A 24345-nucleotide genomic window follows, 5' to 3' on the forward strand; every position below is an offset into this window, starting at 1 on the left:
GCCAGGTCTGAGCGAGTCCCAACTCCCTGGAGGACGAGGGGCGGGAATGGAGGCAGAGGGACTGTTTCCGTGGCAGGTCAGCCTTTGCCGATGCGCAGGAAGCTGGAATGCTTCTCCTGCAATGGTGGCACTTCCCCACAACCTAAAATTCTGTCTTTGGATGGAACAACAGAGGCTTAGACTCCAGACTCCATTCACTTCTCCAAGAACTAATGCTGCTTTTTCCAGTCACTCTGGCCACAGACAGATTATATAACCTCATTTAATTAAAAAAAAAGTAGTGTCAACGGAAAAGTAGCACAAAAATATGGTGTTGCTGTGGAAGGCTGGTGCAGGCTGATGTTTGGGGCTGAGGAATGAAGCCAGAAGCTGTGGATCTGAGGAAGGAGTGTTCTTTCTCTAAAGGATGGAGAGTGTGGCCTGAGGGGAAGCCAGCCAGGAGAGCTGCTCGCCGGAGATGCCATAATACAGGGTTCTTTAGAACTGGCGCTGTACCCCACCACCAATGCCAGGGGGTGGCATGATGGACTCCTGCTGCTTCTCCCAGCAGTGTCAGGCCAGCAGGAGTGAACCTGGGACAGGTGCATTTGTACGTGAAGTGACTGGAGAGCACCAGAAGACTCCTCACTGCCGCAGGCCTCCCTGAGGCCCGATTTACACACTCGCCTCCCTGGGCCACGCAGCCGTTCCTACTGAAGGCCCTGGCCTGGAATCCTGGTTTGGGCTGTCACTGTCCTACTGCCAACCCAAGGGGTCAGTACCTTTAGGCCCGATCGCAGGACCTAATCCACTAGTTTAACTAAAAGAAACCCCTCAGCCACATCCTACTCTTCTGATCAGTAGGTTTCTCCCTACTTTCCTGACACATGTCTTTGGGGTGTTCACTTCCTCCTCCGGCTGACACTCTTCAGCTCATCCAGCTCCTTCCCCATTACCTGGGACTCAGCAATGGTCTCAGAGAGCTGAAAGAAAAAAAGCGGACCATTACAAAGGGCATTTCTAAGCCGTGTCTCAGGTCTGCAAGGCCGGCTCTGGGCACTGGGAGAGGCCTTCTGGCATTTCTCTAGCACTGCCAGCTGGCCTCCATGATGGGAACCCCTCTGTACCTGGGCAGAATGTAACCACCTGATGACCCAGGGCCTCAAGTCCATCAAGAACATTATAATCCACTCTGTCAACATTTTTGATTCCCTAGGGTTGCATGGCACTCACTGTGTTGAGCACTGCAGGCCTCAGGGGTTGAAAAAGGCCAATACTGCCAAATCCAGGGTGAGAGGATTAGGGTCTAGGTTGCTTCTGAGCTGTAGCTAACTAACATAATGGTAATTAGGGGAAATGCTTGAAAAAGAATGCAACTTTCCTCACTAGGCTCTTTCAATGGATTGTAGAGTAACAGGTGCAAGACACTCAAGTTAGGGCAGAGAGAGAGATCCACTCTCAAAACATTTCCCTCACTGGGAAGAGTGAGCCACACTTCCAGAGCAATACACTATCCCAACTGTTTTACTTGTATTATTAACTCACTGTGAGGTATCTCTCACTATTGTGCCTGTTTCATTGCTGAAGAAACTAAGTCTCTTCACACAGAGCAGTTAAGTAACTTGCCTAAAGTCAGACAGCCATGGTGGAGCTGGGCAAGAACAAGGCAGTTCGGCTCCAGAATGCCTGCCCTTAACTACTACGGTGTATGCTCTCCTGCCTCTCAAGGACCTTGACCTGCACCTCCAGGTCCAGCAGGCGGCTGTTTTTAACAGCCATAGGAAACCAACACCAATGCATGTTTGCCCCACAGGAGGTTTGCCCTGGGCACTGCCTAGTGCCTGCTTGGTATGGGACGCCTCCAAGCCGTGAGCACTGTCCTTCTTTCCGTAATGCCTCTATCCCAACCTTCATTCCTCCCTGTACCCTTCCACATTCAGCTCAAATATCCCTTCCTCTTTGATGTCCCTGACCAGACAGAATCACGTTCTTTTTTTCATGTGCTGGCGCCAGGCCCTGTATAGACTCCGCACTGTCATTATGTTTATTGTCCATCTTCCCACCAGTCTGTCGGCCCTTGGGGGTAGGAACTGGGTCTGATTTGTATCTCTGGATTCAAAGCAACTTACCTAGGCAAGCAGCCTGCCCAGAAGGAAAGCCTAGTCCTCCCTTCCCATCACCTTCCTCACCATTTCCAGCAGGATGTCTACTTTGAGCCGCAAGAGATTGTTCTCTTCCTCCAGCTGCTGGTTCCGCCTCCAGAGGCGCTGAGCCTCCCTCTGGTCCACACCTCCACTAACCCCCATCTCTGGTGGAAGGATAGAACCAGTAGTTAGGAGGGGGATTTTCTTCTACTGTCTTGTTGGACAAATGGCAGAAAATTAGCCCACCTGCTACCCACTGGCCATTTTCAAACTTGAGGCTTTGTCCCGTCAGGTTCATGGTGGGAGTCCCGTAGTCAAGGCCCAGCTCCACCTCCCAGGTTGACCGATCCAGCTGTGGGCGAGACACTACACGCTGGCTTCGGGAGGCGGAAGGCCGAGGGCTCCAGTGCCTCCTCTGCTAGCTATACGACAGCTCATTTCTTCTAATTGTTACCCAGCATATTTAACAACATTTTTTAAAGTCAGAAAATCAAATAAGGCACAATGAAATGTTTAAACTTTGAGAGAGAAGAAACATACTGCTTTATACAACAGAAGTTTTCCAAAAAAGCTATGTATGCTGATATTTTTAAACTGAATTATTTTACAGCTACTAGGCACCTAACAATTTAAGACAGTCTACTGAAAATATTTAGTAGTCAAAAACCCTTTTAAATGTAATAAGCCCCTAAGTTATCATTTGCTTACTATGGATATATATGTCATGAAAAAGGCATAAAATGTTAACACCCAATTAGCTATAGTGATTGTTCTTTAGTGTGATTTTCAATGTTTCTCCAGCTCGTTGAGCACCCGACCTTGCCATCAGGACTGCTACTGGTATGCAGAGATCAATGCGACCAGCTCTGCCCTCGAGGAGCTTGGAAACGGCCTTTGGAGCTGTAACATATCCTTTTGAATGTGGTTAATAGAGGGAAAACATCATCCTTTGAGAATGAGCTTGATTCTTAGACATGACTAAAACTGTCCTGGCCAAGTCTTGGGAATAAAATGCAGTCAAACTGGATACATCATTTGGAATCAGAAATCATAATGAGATTGACTGTCTTAGCAGTTTCTTGAACAAGCTCTGACAATAATTCCCAATTTTAGGAGTTAAAAACTGTTTTCAGCAATTGCAATTAATATGAATGAAAAGGTTGCCCTCCTATGAGGATGCCTCTCTAGAGGACCACACTTTCTTTAAGAGACCAGGCTTGCACTCCAGTCAAGCTGCACAAGAGACTGAGCCCAGTACTGACACTCACATTATGCAGGTTGGAGAGAGAAGCAGACTTCCGAGGGGGCGTCTTCTTCGGACTGAACGTATTCCCAAAGAGAGGCATCTTTGGCCTGATGAAAGAAAGGTCAATGTTCCCTTCTCCTAGGGTCAGAAAAAGTCAGTGGTACTAACAGTTGGATCGGTGACCTTATGCCACTGTCCTCAAATCATGAAAACATACATCTTTTCATGTGGCTATTAACAATCCTGGTAATAGCTTCCAAGTGTTGAGTACTCACTATGCGCAAGGCGGTATGTGAAAATCTTTGCAGGCACTAACTCATAATTCTCACAACCACCCTTAATTAGCTCATTTTATTAGCACCATATGACAGATGAGGTTTAGAAAGACTAAGGTCCTAGTGAAATAAGCCAGGTGGAGGAAGACAAAAAATATGATTTCACTTGTATGTGTAATCTAAAAACAAAACAAAAAAGCAACACACTCACAGACACTGAGAAGTGACTAGTGGTTACCATGGGCGAGAGGTTGGAATGGGTGGGTAAAATAGGTGAAGGGGATAAAGAGGCATAAAATCTCAATCTTAACATAAATTAGTCACAGGGATGAAGCACAAAATCTCAATCATAATATAAATTAATCACGAGGACAAAAATACAGCTTAGAGAATATAGTGAATAGTTTTGTAACATCTTTCTATGTTGACAAATAGTGACTACACTAGTTGGGATGAGGCTTTAATAATGTAGGTAACTGTCGAATTACTATGTTGTATACTTGAAACCAATATAATATTGTGTGTCAACCACACTTCAATTAAAGAAAGACTAAGGTCCTAAGTAGTAGCTAGTATTTGAAAGCAGGTCTGTGTGTTTATGTTAACCACATGCAAATGCCTAACTTGCCTGTCTTAACTTTGGACCCAAGACAGCATCACCAGATTTATAGTTTAGAGCAAGGAATGCAATTGTTCCCGTATGCTGGTGAGAATCACATGTGGGTGATAGTCTCTGCATATGTTCCATTTTAAAGAAATCAAACTATTTATAGCTCACTTTCAGATTGTTAATAATGTCCCTTACTCAGTCCATATGTCAGGTCTCCTGTCCTGTATGTTAGGTGAGGAGACCAGTGAAAGGAAGAGGCCACAACAGGGAAGAGCTGACCCTGACAGCCATACCTGCTTTCAGCATTACTACATCGTTAAGTAGATTTACTGACACTGCCCGTTTTGGCTGTGGAGGAAAAGGAAAAAATAAGCCTTTTTGTATTTCCAGTAAATACAGAAAAGTACACAAATCATGTGTATGACTGCAAGAGTCTCTCTCTCTCTCTCTCTCTCTCTCTCCTGTGTAGCTGCCCTCCAGATCAGGAACATTTCATCATCCCACAAGCCTCACTCAACAGCTTTATATCCGTAGATTCGTACAGTATGTTCCCTTTTGTGTCTAGCTCTCTTTACTCAATATCATGTTTGTGAGATTTATCTATGTTGTTGTATTTGGTGGTAGCTTATTTACATTGCAATGAAATATTCTACTGCATGAAGTAGAGGTTTGGACCATTTCAGTTTTTGTCTATTAAAATAGTTTTTTTGTGTATTAAAAATAGTGCTGCTGAGGCGGAGCCAAGATGGCGGTGTGAGTAGAGCAGCGGAAAACTCCTCCCAAAACCACAAATATCTATGAAAATATAACAAAGACAACCCTTCCTAGAATAAAGACCAGAGGACACACGACAATATCCAGACCACATCCGCACCTGAGAGAACCCAGCGCCTCGCGAAGGGGGTAAGATACAAGCCCCGGCCCCGCGGGAGCCGAGCGCCCGTCCCCCCAGCTCCTGGCGGGAGAAGAGCAGGCAGAGCGGGAGGGAGACGGAGCCCAGGACTGCCGAGCACCCAGCCCCCGCCATCCGGGCCAGAGTGCAGACACAGTGTGTGCCCAGGGGGCCCTGGATGCTAGGGAAACAGGGCAGCAGGACCGGTGAGCGGGTGCCTGAGGCCGGCGCCTGAGGACAAAGAAAAGCGAGTGGTTTTTTAAAAAAATTATTTATTTAATTTTTTTTTGGTGGTTGTTGTTTTGTTTTGGCAGGTGCTTTTTGGAAGTCTTAAAGGGGCAGGGCGGGACACTTAATCCAGAGGTAGGGAATCCGGGGATCTCTGGGCACCCTAACCCCTGGGCTGCAGGGAGCGGGGAGGCCCCTTACGGAGATAAATAGCCTCCCAGCAGCTCCTGCTCCAACGCGACTCCACCACTTTGGAGCAGCTGCCCGAGCCAGGCCACGCCCACAGCAACAGCGGAGATTAACTCCATAGCAGCCGGGCAGGAAACAGAAACCCTGTCTGCGCGCAGCTGCGCAGCACAAGCCACTAGAGGTCGCTGTTCTCCCAGGAGAGGAGGGCCACAAACCAACAAGAAGGGAAGTCCTTCCAGCCGTCACTCGTCCCAGTTCTGCAGACTATTCCTATCACCATGAAAAGGCAAAGCTACAGGCAGACAAAGATCACAGAGACAACACCAGAGAAGGAGACAGACCTAACCAGTCTCCCTGAAAAAGAATTCAAAATAAGAATCATAAACATGCTGACAGAGATGCAGAGAAATACGCAAGAGAAATGGGATGAAGTCCGGAAGGAGATCACAGATGCCAGAAAGGAGATCGCAGAAATGAAACAAACTCTGGAAGGGTTTATAAGCAGAATGGATAGGATGCAAGAGGCCATTGATGGAATTGAAACCAGAGAACAGGAACGCATAGAAGCTGACATAGAGAGAGACAAAAGGATCTCCAGGAATGAAACAATATTAAGAGAACTGTGTGACCAATCCAAAAGGAACAATATCCGCATGATAGGGGTACCAGAAGAAGAAGAGAGAGGAAAAGGGATAGAAAGTGTCTTTGAAGAAATAATTGCTGAAAACTTCCCCAAACTGGGGGAGGAAATAATCGAACAGACCACGGAAATACACAGAACCCCCAACAGAAAGGATCCAAGGAGGACAACACCAAGACACATAATAATTAAAATGGCAAAGATCAAGGACAAGGAAAGAGTTTTAAAGGCAGCTAGAGAGAAAAAGGTCACCTATAAAGGAAAACCCATCAGGCTATCATCAGGCTTCTCGACAGAAACCCTACAGGCCAGAAGAGAATGGCATGATATATTTAATGCAATGAAACAGAAGGGCCTTGAACCAAGGATACTGTATCCAGCACAACTATCATTTAAATATGATGGCAGGATTAAACAATTCCCAGACAAGCAAAAGCTGAGGGAATTTGCTTCCCACAAACCACCTCTACAGGGCATCTTACAGGGACTGCTCTAGATGGGAGCACTCCTAGAAAGAGCACAGAACAAAACACCCAACATATGAAGAATGGAGGAGGAGGAATAAGAAGTGAGAGAAAAAAAGAATCTCCAGACAGTGTATATAACAGCTCAATAAGCGAGCTAAGTTAGGCAGTAAGGTACTAAAGAGGCTAACCTTGAACCTTTGGTAACCATGAATTTAAAGCCTACAATGGCAATAAGTACATATCTTTCAATAGTCACCCTAAATGTAAATGGACTGAATGCACCAATCAAAAGACACAGAGTAATAGAATGGATAAAAAAGCAAGACCCATCTATATGCTGCTTACAAGAAACTCACCTCAAACCCAAAGACATGCACAGACTAAAAGTCAAGGGATGGAAAAACACATTTCAGGCAAACAACAGTGCGAAGAAAGCAGGGGTTGCAGTACTAATATCAGACAAAATAGACTTCAAAACAAAGAAAGTAACAAGAGATAAAGAAGGACACTACATAGTGATAAAGGACTCAATCCAACAAGAGGATATAACCATTCTAAATATATATGCACCCAACACAGGAGAACCAGCATATGTGAAACAAATACTAACAGAACTAAAGGGGGAAATAGACTGCAATGCATTCATTTTAGGAGACTTCAACATGCCACTCACCCCAAAGGATAGATCCACCGGGCAGAAAATAAGTAAGGACATGGAGGCATTGAACAACACAGTAGAACAGATGGACCTAAAAGACATCTATAGAACTCTACACCCAAAAGCAACAGGATATACATTCTTCTCAAGTGCACATGGAACATTCTCCAGAATAGACCACATACTAGACCACAAAAAGAGCCTCAGTAAATTCCAAAAGATTGAAATCCTACCAACCAATTTTTCAGACCACAAAGGCATAAAACTAGAAATAAATTCTACAAAGAAAACAAAAAGGCTCACAAACACATGGAGGCTTAACAACATGCTCCTAAATAATCAATGGATCAACAAACAAATTAAGATAGAGATCAAGGACTATATGGAAACAAATGACAACAACAACACAAAGCCCCAACTTCTGTGGGATGCAGCGAAAGCAGTCTTAAGAGGAAAGTATATAGCGATCCAGGCACACTTGAAGAAGGAAGAACAATCCCAAATGAACAGTCTAACATCACAATTATCGAAACTGGAAAAAGAAGAACAAATGAGGCCTAAAGTCAGCAGAAGGAGGGACATAATAAAGATCAGAGAAGAAATAAAATTGAGAAGAATAAAACAATAGCAAAAATCAATGAAACCAAGAGCTGGTTCTTTGAGAAAATAAAATAGATAAGCCTCTAGCCAAACTTATTAAGAGAAAAAGAGAATCAACACAAATCAACAGAATCAGAAATGAGAACGGAAAAATCACGACAGACTCCACAGAAATACAAAGAATTATTAAAGACTACTATGAAAACCTATATGCCAACAAGCTGGAAAACCTAGAAGAAATGGATAACTTCCTAGAAAAATACAATCTTCCAAGACTGACCAAGGAAGAGACACAAAAGTTAAACAAACGAATTACGAGCAAAGGAATTAAAACGGTAATCAAAAAACTACCCAAGAAAAAAAACCCCGGGCCGGACGGATTTACCTCAGAATTTTATCAGACACACAGAGAAGACATAATACCCATTCTCCTTAAAGTTTTCCAAAAAATAGAAGAGGAGGGAATACTCCCAAACTCATTCTATGAAGCCAACATCACCCTAATACCAAAACCAGGCAAAGACTCCACCAAAAAAGAAAATTACAGACCAATATCCCTGATGAATGTAGATGCAAAAATACTCAATAAAATATTAGCAAACCGAATTCAGAAGTATATCAAAAGGATCATACACCATGACCAAGTGGGATTCATCCCAGGGATGCAAGGATGGTACAACATTCGAAAGTCCATCAACATCATCCACCACATCAACAAAAAGAAAGACAAAAACCACATGATCATCTCCATAGATGCTGAAAAAGCATTTGACAAAATTCAACATCCATTCATGATAAAAACTCTCAGCAAAATGGGAATAGAGGGCAAGTACCTCAACATAATAAAGGCCATATATGATAAACCCGCAGCCAACATCATACTGAACAGCGAGAAGCTGAAAGCTTTTCCTCTGAGATCGGGAACTAGACAGGGATGCCCACTCTCCCCACTGTTATTTAACATAGTACTGGAGGTCCTAGCCATGGCAATTAGACAAAGCAAAGAAATACAAGGAATCCAGATTGGTAAAGAAGAAGTTAAACTGTCACTATTTGCAGATGACATGATACTGTACATAAAAAACCCTAAAGACTCCACCCCAAAACTACTAGAACTGATATCAGAATTCAGCAAAGTTGCAGGATACAAAATTAACACACAGAAATCTGTAGCTTTCCTATACACTAACAATGAACCAATAGAAAGATAAATCAGGAAAACAGTTCCATTCACAATTGCATCAGAAAGAATAAAATACCTTGTAATAAACCTAACGAAAGAAGTGAAAGACCTATACCCTGAAAACTACAAGTCACTCTTAAGAGAAATTAAAGGGGACACTAACAAATGGAAACTCATCCCATGCTCGTGGCTAGGAAGAATTAATATCGTCAAAATGGCCATCCTGCCCAGAGCAATATACAGATTTGATGCAATCCCTATCAAATTACCAGCAACATTCTTCAATGAACTGGAACAAATAATTCAAAAATTCATATGGAAACACCGAAGACCCTGAATAGCCAAAGCAATCCTGAGAAAGAAGAATAAAGTAGGGGGGATCTCACTCCCCAACTTCAAGCTCTACTACAAAGCCATAGTAATCAAGACAATTTGGTACTGGCACAAGAACAGAGCCACAGACCAGTGGAACAGATTAGAGACTCCGGACATTAACCCAAACATATATGGTCAATTAATATTTGATAAAGGAGCCATGGACATACAATGGCAAAATGACAGTCTCTTCAACAGATGGTGCTGGCAAAACTGGACAGCTATATGTAGGAGAATGAAACTGGACCATTGTCTAACCCCATACACAAAAGTAAATTCAAAATGGATCAAAGACCTGAATGTAAGTCATGAAACCATAAAACTCTTAGAAAAAAACATAGGCAAAAACCTTTTAGACATAAACATGAGTGACCTCTTCTTGAACATATCTCCCCAGGCAAGGAAAACAACAGCAAAAATGAACAAGTGGGACTCTATTACCTGAAAAGCTTCTGTACAGCAAAAGACACCATCAATAGAACAAAAAGGAACCCTACAGTATGGGAGAATATATTTGAAAATGATAGATCCGATAAAGGCTTGACGTCCAAAATATATAAAGAGCTCACCCACCTCAACAAACAAAAAACAAACAATCCAACTAAAAAATGGGCAGAGGAACTGAACAGACAGTTCTCCAAAACAGAAATACAGATGGCCAACAGACACATGAAAAGATGCTCCACATCGCTAATTATCAGAGAAATGCAAATTAAAACTACAATGAGGTATCACCTCACACCAGTAAGGATGGCTACCATCCAAAAGACAAACAACAACAAATGTTGGCGAGGCTGTGGAGAAAGGGGAACCCTCCTACACTGCTGGTGGGAATGTAAATTAGTTCAACCATTGTGGAAAGCAGTATGGAGGTTCCTCAAAATACTCAAAATAAACTTACCATTTGACCCAGAAATTCCACTCCTAGGAATTTACCCTAAGAACGCAGCACTCAAGTTTGAAAAAGACAGATGCTCCCCTATGTTTATCGCAGCACTATTTACAATAGCCAAGAATTGGAAGCAACCGAAGTGTCCATCAGTAGATGATTGGATAAAGAAGATGTGGTACATATACACAATGGAATATTACTCAGCCATAAGAAGAAAACAAACCCTACCATTTGCAACAACATGGATGGAGCTAGAGGGTATTATGCTCAGTGAAATAAGCCAAGCGGAGAAAGAGAAATACCAAATGATTTCACTCATCTGTGGAGTATAAGAACAAAGGAAAAACTGAAGGAACAAAACAGCAGCAGAATCACAGAACCCAAGAATGGACTAACAGGTACCAAAGGGAAAGGGACTGGGGAGGATGGGTGGGTAGGGAGGGATAAGGGGTGGGAAGATGAAGGGGGTATTAAGATAAGCATGCATAATGGGGGGGGCGGGAGAAAGGGGATGGCTGTACAACACAGAGAAGACAAGTAGTGATTCTACAGCATTTTGCTATGCTGATGGACAGTGACTGTAAAGGGGTTTATAGGGGGGACCTGGTATAGGGGAGAACCTAGTAAACATAATATTCTTCATGTAATTGTAGATTAATGACAACAAAAAAAAAAAAGGAAAGGGGGATTACTCCCTGATAAGGGTAAAACTAACTGTAAATCAATGATTAATGCATGCTTTAAATATCCTTAATTTTGATCATTTAAAGGGTGTCAGATGATCAGCTATGGAAGTACATTTTTCTGATAATAAACCTTTCTCTTAAAAAAAAAAGCAGTTCCTGTGTGGTGACCTCCAATAAGTTCTTCACAGTGGTATAAAGGGCATATCAAAGTGTAGGCAAAGGGTCTGTTTGTGTTTATACAGAGGATCAAAGCCTAATTTGGCTACCCAGAAAACGAACTAAGATACGATATGAAGAAGAAGTTCCAACATCAACATAGTCTGGAAGAGTCATTCCAGAAGATGATCATCAAAAAACTTCAACAAAGATCCTGGCACTGTTGCAGTTGTAGCTGCATTCATCCCACTGGTTCCTGGAATGGCCATTGGAATGAAGAAGGAGATATCTAAGCTGGCCTGTGCATACAGTAAAACAACAAATTTGACTGGATCTATACTGTTGGAACTCAACCAAGAATTAGGAGAAGAGCAAGTTGCAGCGCTCCAAAATCTTGAGACTACAGACTATCTACTGTTAAAAGAACACATGGGATGTGAACAGTTCCCAGGAATGTGTTGTTTTAATTTCTCTGATTTTTCTCAAACTATTCAAATTCAGTTAGACAATATCCATCATATCATAAATAAGTTTTCACAAATGCTTAGGGTGCCTAACTGGTTTTCTTGGTTTCACTGGAGATGGCTGGTAATTGTAGGTCTGCTTTGGTTATGTAACTGTATTCCTATTATGTTAATGTGTGTGCGCAATTTAATTAGTAGTTTAAAACCTATACATGCTTAAGTTACTCTACAAGAAGATAAGTCAAAGAAATAATCAATCTTCCCATGTTTTCATCCGTCTGCTACTTCTATAGTTTTTCTTCTTCCTTCCTAATTACAACCCTTAAATAGAATTCGTGCCTCATATCAAATTTACCGAGTATCATAATTCTTCCAAGTGGTAAAGATACCTCAAGACAAATGCTGGGCATAAAAGCCACAGGGCATAAATCTGCAAAGTAAAAAGCTAACCTTTTCAAACAATATTGCTTCTCTCTCACTTACCAACTTTACATTTCTCTGTATGGCCCTGGAAGATGGCTGGTTAGCCAGAGACAGGTAAGATTCCTCAAGGGAGGAACAACCTAAGACAGGCACAGTCACAGGGGGACCATCAGGTGAGAAATTGGGGATCAACAGAGGTGAGGCTTAGAACCTCACCCCCACTGTTTTGAGATAAATCTTCTGCATCCGTGGATGTTTTGTTGCCCTTGTCTAGCTTGGATTAATACTTAGTCTATAGGCACACACCTGATCATCTACATTTGCTTTCTTACAGCACTAAACTATGTTTTCTACCTTTATCTTGCATCTACCTACCACTTCAGCATTTTATTTAAAAAAATATAATAATAATAATAAGGGAGAAATGTGGGATTCACATATAAATCAAGTATAAAATCAAACGAATATTCATATTTGATCTGATTGTTTATAGTTCATAATGTGTGATCAAAACCAAAAGTTTCTGTGATGACTGCTCTTGTACTGTTCACCATGTAAGAACTTAACTCACTATGTAAGAATTTGTTCACCATGTAAGAACTTGTTTGTTATGCTTCAGAAGATCGGAGACCGATGAGAATTAGGCTTGGGGTGGATTAATGATTGTGCATTGAGTCCCCTATACAGAATTTTATTGTTGTTAACAACCATTTGATCAATAAATATGAGAGATGCACTCTAAAAAATAAATAAATAAAAATAAATAGTATCAATGTTATAGGTAAGGACAAAATAAATAAGTAAATAAATAAAATAAAATGTGACATATGTAAAAAAAAAAATAGTGCTGCTAAGAACACGCTTGGACATGTATTCCTGTATACTTAAGTAAACTTCTCTGTTTCTATACCTAGGGGTGGAATTGTGTCATACATTCATATATTCAGCTTTAGAAGCCACTGCCAAATGGCTTTCCAAAGTGGTTGTACCAATTTGAACTGCTACCAACAGTGTACAAGAGATCCTTGTGAACATTTGGAATTTCCTATATTTTTATTTTATCTATTCTAGTAAGTATGTAGTGGTGTTACATTGTGTGTTTAAATAGCTTTTCCCCAGTTGCTAATTAAATTGGGTACCTTTTCATGTACTCATTGGACATTTAGATCTCCTTTTTTGTGACATGCTTGTATAAGCCTTCTGCCATTTTTCTGTTGGGTTGTCTATCATTTTCTTGTTGATCTCTAAGGATTCTTTATATATGTCATTTGCATATATAAGGAATACTGAAATACCTTCTTCCAATCTTGGGCTTGCCCTTTTGCTTTCTGATTGGTTTCTTTTCAATTAAGGAAGTTTCTTAGTTTTAATGGATCCATTTCTTTTTAATGATTAGTGTTTTTGTATCCTATTTCAAGAAATTTTTGCCTACTCCAAGGTCATGATATTTTCATATACTAACTTCTGGAAATTTTGTTGTTTTAGCTTTCACATTTAGGACTATGCCTTATTTGGAATTAATTTTTATATTTGGCGTGAGACAGGAGTGAAGGTTCATTTCTCCCCATTTATTACCCAATTTTAACTTATAACACACAAGTAGCTTTAAAAGATTCCTTCTTAGAAACTGCAGATTGAAAATAACAATAATGAAAGTAAAAATGAGCAAAAAGAAAGCAGCAGAGCTCTCGCTTTTCTTACTCCTAGGCATAAAACTTTCCTTCACTACATTGTGTGATAAACAGTAATGAATTAATCATATCTGACAAGAAGTTGGCGAAGAAAAGAGGGAACTTGTCAAGACTATTTGAAACAAAGTTTCATGTCAACTATGATTAAAAGATAACTCATAGTATGTTTTCAGCAATGGGGAGATTAATGTCACTAAAATTAAAGATAAAAGTTTAGAAGCTTGTCTGGAGGTTTTACAATATGCAATACATAAGTATACGTATATATGATTTATAAATAAAAACAAAGATATTTAGGGGTGTGTGTTTGTAATTAAAAATAGCAGTAGACCCACAACCTAGGGACAGCATTTGGGCCTGGGCACAACACTTTAGGACTTAAGACGAACCAGAATGCTTCCAGCTTGGTGGTAGACGGGACAACCGTGGGGACCAAGATGCTGAGGTGAGGGAGTTTGAAGCTGTGCTACCACATCATCCAAAACCCAGTAGAAGGCCCTGGCATTGTTTCTGCTAGAGAAAAGAAAAAGGGCAGAAGAGGGAGGACCATTAATCTTATGTCTGTGGAGGGCAGGACAAGAATGAAATGGGAATATTCAGGAAGAAAGATTTTAACTCAGAAAAGGGCACAGTAACAAAAACTAATACAACTTCCTGCATATACACTGGGTTGGGCCCCATGCTGGGCACACTTCATGTATTTCTTTTATTCCTTGCAACAACCCCATAAGGTAGGCATTTTCCTTACACATCAGAGATGAGAAAACAATTTTCTCAAGGCCCACAGCCATGGTCAGTTGGCTAAAGGTATATAAAATTATATATCATACATATAAATTATATATCAGATTATCTTTGTATTAATAACTTGTGGGATCCATCATAAGAAGAAGCACTTTCACCCATCATATTGGCAAACTTTAAAAGATGAACAATATCCAATGTTGGTGAGGGTGTGAAGAAAAAGGCACTTTCATTTATTCTTGGTGGAAACAAAAGATGTTATAATTTTTCATTTAGGCAAAACCTAGCAAAGTTTTCAATGTGCATACTTTTTGGCCAACAAACCCACTTCTAAAAAAGTATCCTCCAGCAAGAATTTGACATGCTCACACAAAGGTTCTCTGCTGCTAACAGTAAAAAATAAATAATCCAAAATGTCTACTAATGGCTAAGAGTAGCCAAATACATTGTGACATTCTTTTTTTTTTTGGTATTAATATACAATTACATGAGCAACATTATGGTTACTAGACTCCCCCTATTATCAAGTCCCCACCACATACCCCATTACAGTCACAGGTAAGTCAGCATAGTAAGATGCTATAGAATCACTACTTGTCTTCTCTATTATATCGCCTTCCCCATATCCCCCCCACTACATTATGTGTGCTAATCATAATGCCCCCTTTTCCCCCTTATCCCTCCCTTCCCACCCATCTTCCCCAGTCCCTTTCCCGTTGGTAACCACTAGACCATTCTTGGGTTCTGTGAGTCTGTGGCTGTTTTGTTCCTTTGGTTTTTTCTTTGTTCTTATACTCCACAGATGAGTGAAATAATTTGATACTTGTCTTTCTCTACCGGGCTTATTTCACTGAGCATAATACCCTCTAGCTCCATCCATGTTGTTGCAAATGGTGGGATTTGTTTTCTTCTTATGGCTGAGTAATATTCCATTGTGTATATGCACCACATCTTCTTTATCCATTCATCTACTGATGGACACTTAGGTTGCTTCCATATCTTGGCTATTGTAAATAGTGCTGTGATAAACATAGGCGTGCATATGTCTTTTTCAAACTGGGCTTCTGCATTCTTAGGGTAAATTCCTAGCAGTGGAATTCCCGGGTCAAATGGTATTTCTATTTTGAGTTTTTTGAGGAACCTCCATACTGTTTTCCACAATAGTTGAACTAAATTACATTCCCACCAGCAGTGTAGGAGGGATCCCTTTATCCACATCCTCGCCAACATTTGTTGTTCTTTGTCTTTTGGATGGTGGCCATCCTAACTGGTGTGAAGTTGTAGCACATTCTTAACAGGGGCACTTCACTCATGGCCTCACTAGTTCTCATAGCCTTAAGCAGATAACTGTCATCAGTATATTACAGATGAGGAAAAGGAAGGGTCTGGACTAGTTGTCTCTTAAATCAGATCCAATAATCCACAACCAACTCTGGCTGAGACCCTAGGGACCTGACGCATTAATGTGGACCTAGAGATCCCAGCTGCCCACTTGGCCTAAGGCAGCCTTCTTTCTCATGAAACTCCCTGGAGAGGAGGAGCTCAACACAAAAAAAGTGAAGGGAGAGCATTTGGGTTCTCATCATCAGTTTGCTCCCCCACCCCCCAACTGGGACCCCAGAACTTATCTTCCCTGAGCCTTAGGCTTCTTTATTTGTAATCAAGGATATCAATAGTATCCACTCTCAGGTTGTTAGAGTTCTTTAATGTTTATTAAAAGCTGCGGCATTTGTTGCTCAAAACAACCCTGGGAAGTAGATCAAGTATGTTCCCTCTACATATCAGAAAACTGCGGCTTAGAGAAGTAATTTGTCCCCAATCACAGCGTGGCGTGGGAAGGCGGTGGAATTGGGCTTCAAATAAGGTCTACTCCTCTGCGCTAATAATAATTATTTCATCTCTGTGCAATGCTTTACAGTTTGCAATGGGCCATAAAATAGATTATCTTATTTTATTCAAACAAGAAGATAAGGGGCAGCCTTTGGCTTTCATTGGATTCTGAGAGAATGCGTCCCCGAGTTCAGAGCCTGCCAAGTACGTGCCACACAGGTACTCTGCCACCCAGGGCTACTGGACTCCACTAACGGTAAGGAACAAACGTTCACTCGCACGCCCTCGTTTAATCACCTTCACGGACCGGGCGCAATAACTACCCCAATTTACGTAGGCGAAACACCCTTCAGTAAGGGCGGCGGCTGGCCTGGGGTGAACCCGGCCTCCTCCCCCTGCCCCACGCCCTCCGGCCGCTCCAGCTACTGGAGACCCCGGGTCCCCTGAGGAACGCGCGGGCGTCCCACCCTGGGGCGACGACGGGTTTGGACCCCTACCTGACGCGTCCCAGCAGCCTGGGCACAAACGCACCGGACACGACCCGCGGCCGCACACCGGGGTCGGCGTCACTCGCACAGACCACAGCTGTGAAGCCCCTCCGCTCTCAGACCGCACGCGCACGCGCAGCACCGCCTCGGCCTCTACCACTGAGGGAAGTGGGGGTGCACGGGGTCCCCAAAGCGAGCTTAAGCGAGGCACCAGAAATGCTTGAGGACTGCCTCGATATATATTAAATATATTCCACAAAGGAATTGTCTTCTAGAGGCATTTTCATGCCCCATGCTATAGACTAGGACGAGGAACTGCACTCGCCCTCCCCACAAACCAATTGGTCTGGTCTCCCAGCCCGTAGGGCCGTCGCCGCGGTACGTGCCTGCTAGTGAGAGTTCCATTGTTGTGGGAGGGGGGAAGTGGTGTTTGCGCCCGGCGTTGCCTGGAGACGGCCGGGATTCACAGCCGCAGAATGGGCCTCTCCCCGACGTCCCTCCTCCAGACCACAAAGCAACGGGCATCCCTTCTTGGTGGGTGTGGGGGCAACGTGTGTCGGGTGTCCCATCCAGAACTTTACAGGGTCTCCTGAGGGGTCTGTGGCGGAACCGGCCCTGAGTTCTTCGGTTTCCGCCGCCTTCAGGTAGGACTTACAGACCGACCGTGACCCGCCCTTCCCGCCTCCCCTAGCCTACTTCCCACGCCCCGACTCTGATCTACTAATACAGCAGGGGAAACTGAGGCCCAGGGACCACTTCACGGTCTCATTGACCAAGGGACAGAGAACTATTGCAGTCCTAACAGTGTTTATTATTGGTTCCATTTGATAAATGAAGAAACTCAAGAGTCGTTCAAGGGATATATACTGGGTGCCTAGTGAGTACATCAAGTCATCCAATAAGGGGCAGGACCCGTGAGTCTCTGGCTCCAAGTGCAATTTTCTTCGAGCTACACTCAACTTCATTGAAAAGTGGAGAACTCCATGTGTTAGAACCAAAATCTGCCTGGTATAACCCAGCAGTGTTCAGTGGAAAAGTAATGTGTGCCTTATATATGTAATTTAGAATTTTCTAGTAGCCATATTTTTAAGTTAAAAAAAAATCAAGTAATATTAGTTTGAATAATATTTTATTTAACTCATGTGTCCCAAATATTATCATTTCAACATATAATCAATAAATTTATACTGCTTCATTTTAAAATTTAAAGTGATTAAAATTTTAGTTCTTTAGGCACACTAACCAAATTCCAAGGGTTCAGTTGTCACATGTGGCTAATGGCTACTGTCATGCACAGGTCTAACCTTTTCCTAACTTTCTACTTTTGCTTTCTTCTGCTTGGATGGTATTTTTTCCTCTCCTGCTTTATCTAATTTACTCCTGCTTTTCCTTCAAGTCTTGACCACCTTAATGAGGATTAATAATAAATGGGTAAATATTCATTATTATGTTGTCACATAGCACTGTGTACCTCCCTTCAAAGCAGTGGTCACAGTTATAATTCACAGCTATTTATGTAATTGTTTGATTATTGCACGTCTCCCCTAGTAGACATAAACTCCATTAGAACAGGGCTCAAGAGTAGTTTAGCTCACCATCCTGTCCCGATCAGGAGCACACCGAGTGTCAGGCACTCAGTAAATATCCATTGAATGACTGAAGGTTAAGGTAGACAAAGGTCTGTCTGACTCCAAGGTCAGCATTGTTTTAACTTGTTTAACATGTTTAAGTTATAACATGTGAACTTTAAACAGGGCACATTCAAATTTTGGCTGCTATAAGAAGTGCTTCATGAGGGTAAAATGTTTTTTATTCTTCTACTTTTCTGCCCCAGTACATTCAATAGTGCAGGGCACAGGTAGATATTCAACCAAGTTAGTTTTCTTCCCATCCTATTTTCCTCCCCAGGTGGTGACAGTAAGTACTTATCAGGTTTCAGAGAATACTTATCCTAAAATGGTATCATGAAAAATTCAAAAGGGAACAGAGTGTGTATTTTAAATAGTTCTTTTAAGAAGCATAATATTAAAGTCTTCCGTTACTCATGAGCAATAATGTTAAGCTAAAGCAACAGTCTTCTTGACAGGGTCGCCCTAACCTTGGCTGTTCAGAAAACACGTTGTAGTTTTCCAGTCATGCTGGGGAGTGGGTGGGATGAAAGTGAGAAATTTGAAAATGCACCTGCCTCCCTCTTACCCTCCCCTCACCCCATGCCTCTGTGGGTAAAAGCTAGGAGCAGGAGGGAGGAGATAGTATTGACCTGGGCCTGAACCAGCCTTTCCTGCAATCCAACTGACTGGGGACAACTTTTTCCTGTTTGGACTGGAAAAAGTGTGGTGAATGAGTCTAAAATGGAATCAAATATTGAATAAATATAATCCCTAGGGAGTAATTTGCCTAAGGGAGAAAGATGCAGAAGTAAATAATTTCAGTATTTTAAGTGCTGTAATAGATGAAAGCAGAATCCTGGACTTCACAGACAGGTAGTCTGGAGCCCCCACCTTGTCAGCTCTCTGGTCTCCTTATTTTGAAAACTAAAACAATTTTCACTGGGAGCTGGGTGGGGCGGTGGGCAGGCATCAGCAGGCAGACAGAAAAGGTATATATGCCTCAAAATCTTCAGTTAAGAATGGGCTTCTCAGACAAAAGCCTTAATTCCCCATGTTGCATACAGCATGTGCCTCGCTATCAGGCCTGCTTACCAGACGAGCACAGTCGTGCTTTCTAAGATGTTTCTGTGCTATTTGTGATTTTCCAGGAGGCTGGCTGAACAGAAAACAAGATTAGAGTGGGAAATGAGAGGATCTTAAAAGTAGAAACTTAACTATTTGTCAGTTTAAAAGAAACTGGACGATGGCTCATTTCAGGAAGATGGAAGTCATCAATGTCACCGCTTTGCCCTTGGTACCAGTGGACGAGGCCCTGGCCGTCTCACTCGCTGCGCGGAATGCAAGGAAGAGTGCTGTGGAGAGGGGCCTGGAGGACAGCCTGCCCTGTATCCTTCTGGGGTGCCATCTACAGTTGCGGCTTGAGTCTGTAACCTGCGTTATTAGTTTGTTCCTTACATGTTCATCAAAGCCCTACCAATCCTCTAAAAGAATTAGAGACTTGAAGGATTGTTTGACTAAGATAATCAGAAAGAGCCCCCAAAGGGAGTAATATTGGAAGTATTTGTTGAAAGAATGAGAAGGAAGAGGAAAGAAGCTCATTTATTTCCCATAGTTTCCTTCTTTCCCTTCATACCATGCAAAGAATCGTAGGTAGCCAAGAGGTCCTGGTCCAGCCGTTTGTGCTCTGACCAGTGAGCTGTGTTGTTTTTTTTTTAACTCCAGTTGGCTTCACCTCTCCTCACCTGCCAGCCCTTCTGCCCAGGCTCAGAGTTCACCCCTCTGGCATCATCCATTCTCTATCAACATCTCACTTCTCTAGCTCTGCCTTTGCTGATCCTCCGCTCACTTCCAGCCCTGAACTACATCCCAGGGACCCCCAGAACACCATCTCTGGAGGACCTTAGAGCTTGCCCTGCGAGTAACCCTGTCAGGATATAAATAAGCCCCGGGCTTTCCTTCTCCGAACATGAGCTTTGACTTTCAAGTCATGCTGCTGCCAGCCAACTGGCATGTGTCCCTCTGCATCCCATCCCTCCCACACCGCTCAGAAACCCTGCTCAGGATGAGTGCAAGTGATCCCATCAGAATCTCACTTCTCTGCTTCAGGGTCTCACTTTTCTGGGCCTTTTTCTGAGGTCTGTCCTCTCTTTTTTCTTAATCTCACACTCACCTCAGCCTAACCCTTTTCACTCCCTTTGAATTTGTCATATCCCTCAGCATCTTTGTCAGTCAAGTGTGTCCTCAGATTTGTAAGAATACTTGAAGGTAATGGAAATAAAAGTGAACCTCGTTTTATGTGAAGGCAATAAGGAGTGATAGGATTATGGGTCTTTTACAAAAGATAGATCTTAGACCAATTGAAGCTAAGACAGAAAGAAATGCAACTATAGAGAGGGTAGCAAGAGGAACCACTGAACTGAATAGAGATTTCAACAGTGATAAAAAGGTAGAGATACCCTTTGGTGCAGTTCTCCCTCATCTGAAAATTTCCCTTAAATGGATAATCCAAAAAATGGAAACAGCTCTCTGTGTGACTGTGTGCATCACAGCACTGTTTGTGACTGCAAAAAATTATAAACAACTTACTCAGATACTCAATAGCCAAGGAACAGTTAAATATCAGGGTGCATCCTCTAATTCATATATTGGTTCATATAATGACACTTAAAATATGATGAAAATTATTTAGCCCTACTGAAAATGATCATAACAATGAAGAGAAGTCAGAGTAGTAAAATAGGCATACACTGACATTATAATTTGCTAAAATTAAGTATGTATGTATGTGCTGAGGACTTGATAATGGGGGGAGTCCAGTAACCATAATGCTGATGTAATTGTATATTAATGATTAAAAAAATATATAAAAAATACAGAAATCTCCCCAAGTCCTAACACAAGTTGTTAAGGTAGTAGCAGAGTGGATAATTTATGTATTTTCTAAGATGTCTAGGAGGTGGTTAATTTTTGTTTATAATTTATAAAAGCATCTCTTCTAAACAAGAGAAAAGAAGTATGAATATTTACAAAGAAAATAATTAAGTGGAGAGAGAGCACAGAAAGGAAGTGAGCCGCCATCCTTGCCAGGCCAGCCTGGTCCCGTTTGCATGTGATCACACCCATAGTCTCCTTAGCTGACTCACCTCCCAGCGTGCCTCATTGGCTCCATGCACCAGGTGAACCAAACCATTGCTGAAATAGATCTGAGCCCCAACGCATTGGTCAACAGTCTGGTGAGTTATGGGTGTGAGGCAAGTCTTCTGGGAGGGATGGGCTGGGGACCCCTCCATTTATTTGACAGTACATTTGCTAATAGAGGTCTCACAGATAAATATTTCAATTAGTAAACTTTAGTGTTTAGAGCAGTTTTAAGTTCACAGCAAAACTGACCTGAAAGTACAAAGTTCCCATATACACCTATCCCCACACATGCACAACCTCCCCATCACCACATTTGTTGCAGTTGATAAACCTAAATTGACACGTCATTATCACCCAGTGTCCATTGTTTACAGTAGGGTTCTAGCATTGTGCCGTACATGCTTTGAGTTTGGACAAATGTGTAATGTCATGTATCCACCTTTGTACTATCATACAGAATAGTTTCGCTGCCCAAAAAGTCCTCTGTGTTCCTCCTGTTCATCCCTCTCTCTCCGCAGCCCCTGGCCACCACTGATCTTTTTGCTGCCTCCATAGTTTTACCTTCTCCAGAATGTCGTATAGTTGGAACCAATACAGTATATAGCCTTTTCAGATTGGTTCCTTTCAGTTAGTGGTATGCATTTAAATGTCTTTTCATGGTCTTTTCTTTTTTAGTGCTGAATAACATTCCATTATATGGTGTACCACAGTTTATCCATTCACTTACTGAAGTACATATTGGTTGCTTCCAAGTTTTGGTAATTACGAAGAAAGCTTCTGTTTTTTCATAATTTGTTATGAAGAAAAAAAAACATTTGTTTTCAGGGTTTTGTTTGGACATATTTCAGTTCATTTGGGTAAATACCAAGGAGTGTGATTCCTGGTATGTTTAGTTTTGTAAGAGACTGCCAAACTATCTCCCAAATGAGTGTACCATTTTGCATTCCCACCAGCCATCAACTAAAGTTCCTGTTGCTCCACATCCCCACCAGCATTTGTTGTTGTCAGTGTTCTGGATTTTAGCCATGCTAATCAGTGTCCTGTGCTATCTCATTCTTGTTTTAATTTGCAGTTCCCTAATGACATGTGATATTAAACATCTTTTCATATACTTACCTGTCATGTGTATATCTTCTTTAGTGAGGTGTCTGTTAAGGTCTTTGCCTTGCTTTTAAATGGAGTTGTTTGTTTTCTTGTTGGGTTTTAAGAGTTCTTCATGTATTTTGGATAGTAGTCCTTTATCAGATATGTCTTTTGCAAATATCTTCTCCCAGTCTGTGGCTTGCCGTCTTACACTCTTGACATTGAGAGCAGTTTTTAATTTATCAATTGTTTCTTCTCAGGTGCCTCTAGTGTTGTATCTAAAGTCATCACCAGAGCCAAGGTTATCTAGGTTTTTTTCTATGTTATCTTCTAGGATTTTATAGTTTTGCATTTTATACTTAGTTCTATGACCCATTTTGAGTTAATTTTTGTGAACAATGTAAGGTCTGTTTGATTTCTTTTTTTTTTTTTTTTTTGTATGTCGGTGATTGACTAATCAGCACCATTTAGTGTTCCTGACATGGAAGCAAAGTATGTGTTGCCACATGATCTTACATTTCGCCTGCTTCACTTGCTTATGTTACCGTCTACGTCTCCAGACAATGAGAGAGACTCAGACCAGATGAAAACCCAAGTCATTTGTTGGCATGCAGTTCTATAGATTGGGAAGACCTTCTCTGCCAGATTGCACTTGGCCTGACCTTTAGTCCACTGTGCTCCCCCAGCTCTCCTCCTCTCCCATCACATCTCTTTAGCTTCTTTGGTCAGTCTTAACCCTCCTACTTTACATCCTGCCAGTTCACACCACCTAAATCCCCTAACTCCTTTCGCCTGACAGTTTTGCTTCCCACCAAGTCCTGGCCTAGTGATTTGTCTTCACAGTTTCTAGCCTCACCCTCACCCCAGATTTTTCACTGCTGACTTTTGGAATCAGTTCAGCTCTTCAGTCAATCTTCTTGTCTTATATTTAAAATTTTAAATAGATTAAATTTTAAAAAGGTAATGCATACTTATTCTTAAATATTCAAACCCTCTATAAGTATATAAGTAAGCAGCAAAAGTCACTTTTCCCCCAGCTGTATTTCCCTCCTTAGAAATAACCATTGCTAATTGTGTGGTGTGTATCCTTCCAGAACTTTTTCTTACACATTAGAAATATACAACACATACATTTAGGATTATTGTTTTCTTGTTTTAACATAAATAGAATCATACCATAAATACTGTTTTATAACTGGCTTTTCCTTTTCTCTTATTGATTCATTCATTAATTTTTATTAGCATAAATGAAAATATGATTTATTAACATAATACCTCTTGTAAATTTTTCAAAGTCAGTACTGTTGACCTGTCCCATTTTCATGGCTGCATAGTATTCTGTAGGTGGATATGGCATCATTAATTTAACTATTCCCTATTGATGAATATTTCAGAGGTATTTTCATCATAATGAACATGTAAATATTTTTGTACATGTATCTTGGGTTCATTTGTGAGTACTTCTGCAAGATAGAGCCCTAGAAGTGAAATGTGAAATATTGATAAATACAGTCAAATTGCCTTCCACACAGGTTAAGCCATTTTTTACTGCTGCAGAGAGGAGACCACTAGCTTCAGTCTCCCCTGCCCCACTGTTGAGCAGGGCTTAGAAAGGAATTTTGAATACAAGCAAAATATGCACACACACACT

The 24345-nt window shown here is 41.7% G+C and overlaps 2 protein-coding genes across 4 annotated transcripts in view; one reads left to right on the forward strand and one right to left on the reverse strand.

Moving 5' to 3' along the window:
• Positions 1-246: 246 nt before the first annotated feature.
• Positions 247-17024, reverse strand: CBY1 (chibby family member 1, beta catenin antagonist). Of its 3 annotated transcripts, none has more exons than XM_036891543.2 (6): positions 16870-17024; positions 14188-14311; positions 3392-3476; positions 2370-2475; positions 2169-2287; positions 247-962 (listed from the first exon to the last, which is right to left on the reverse strand). In XM_036891543.2, exons 3-6 carry the CDS (start codon positions 3467-3469, stop codon positions 882-884), a joined length of 384 nt encoding a protein of 127 aa, XP_036747438.1. In that variant the 5' UTR covers positions 3470-3476; positions 14188-14311; positions 16870-17024; the 3' UTR covers positions 247-881. The 3 variants fall into 3 exon arrangements, with proteins under 3 accessions (XP_036747438.1, XP_036747439.1, XP_036747441.1); XM_036891544.2 differs by having other exon boundaries at positions 14188-14308; positions 16870-17016; XM_036891546.2 differs by lacking the exon at positions 14188-14311 and having other exon boundaries at positions 16870-17013.
• A 258-nt stretch (positions 17025-17282) lies between these two features.
• FAM227A (family with sequence similarity 227 member A) overlaps positions 17283-24345 on the forward strand; it is a 63386-nt gene continuing 56323 nt past the window's right edge. The window contains exons 1-3 of the mRNA XM_057486361.1: positions 17283-17504; positions 19619-19855; positions 21621-21703. Of these exons, the coding sequence (XP_057342344.1) occupies positions 19714-19855; positions 21621-21703 (225 nt within the window). The 5' untranslated portion in view covers positions 17283-17504; positions 19619-19713. The remainder of the gene's footprint in view (positions 17505-19618; positions 19856-21620; positions 21704-24345) is intronic.

This window comes from Manis pentadactyla, chromosome 10 (assembly GCF_030020395.1).
Source record: "Manis pentadactyla isolate mManPen7 chromosome 10, mManPen7.hap1, whole genome shotgun sequence".
In the NCBI taxonomy this organism is placed as follows: domain Eukaryota; kingdom Metazoa; phylum Chordata; class Mammalia; order Pholidota; family Manidae; genus Manis; species Manis pentadactyla.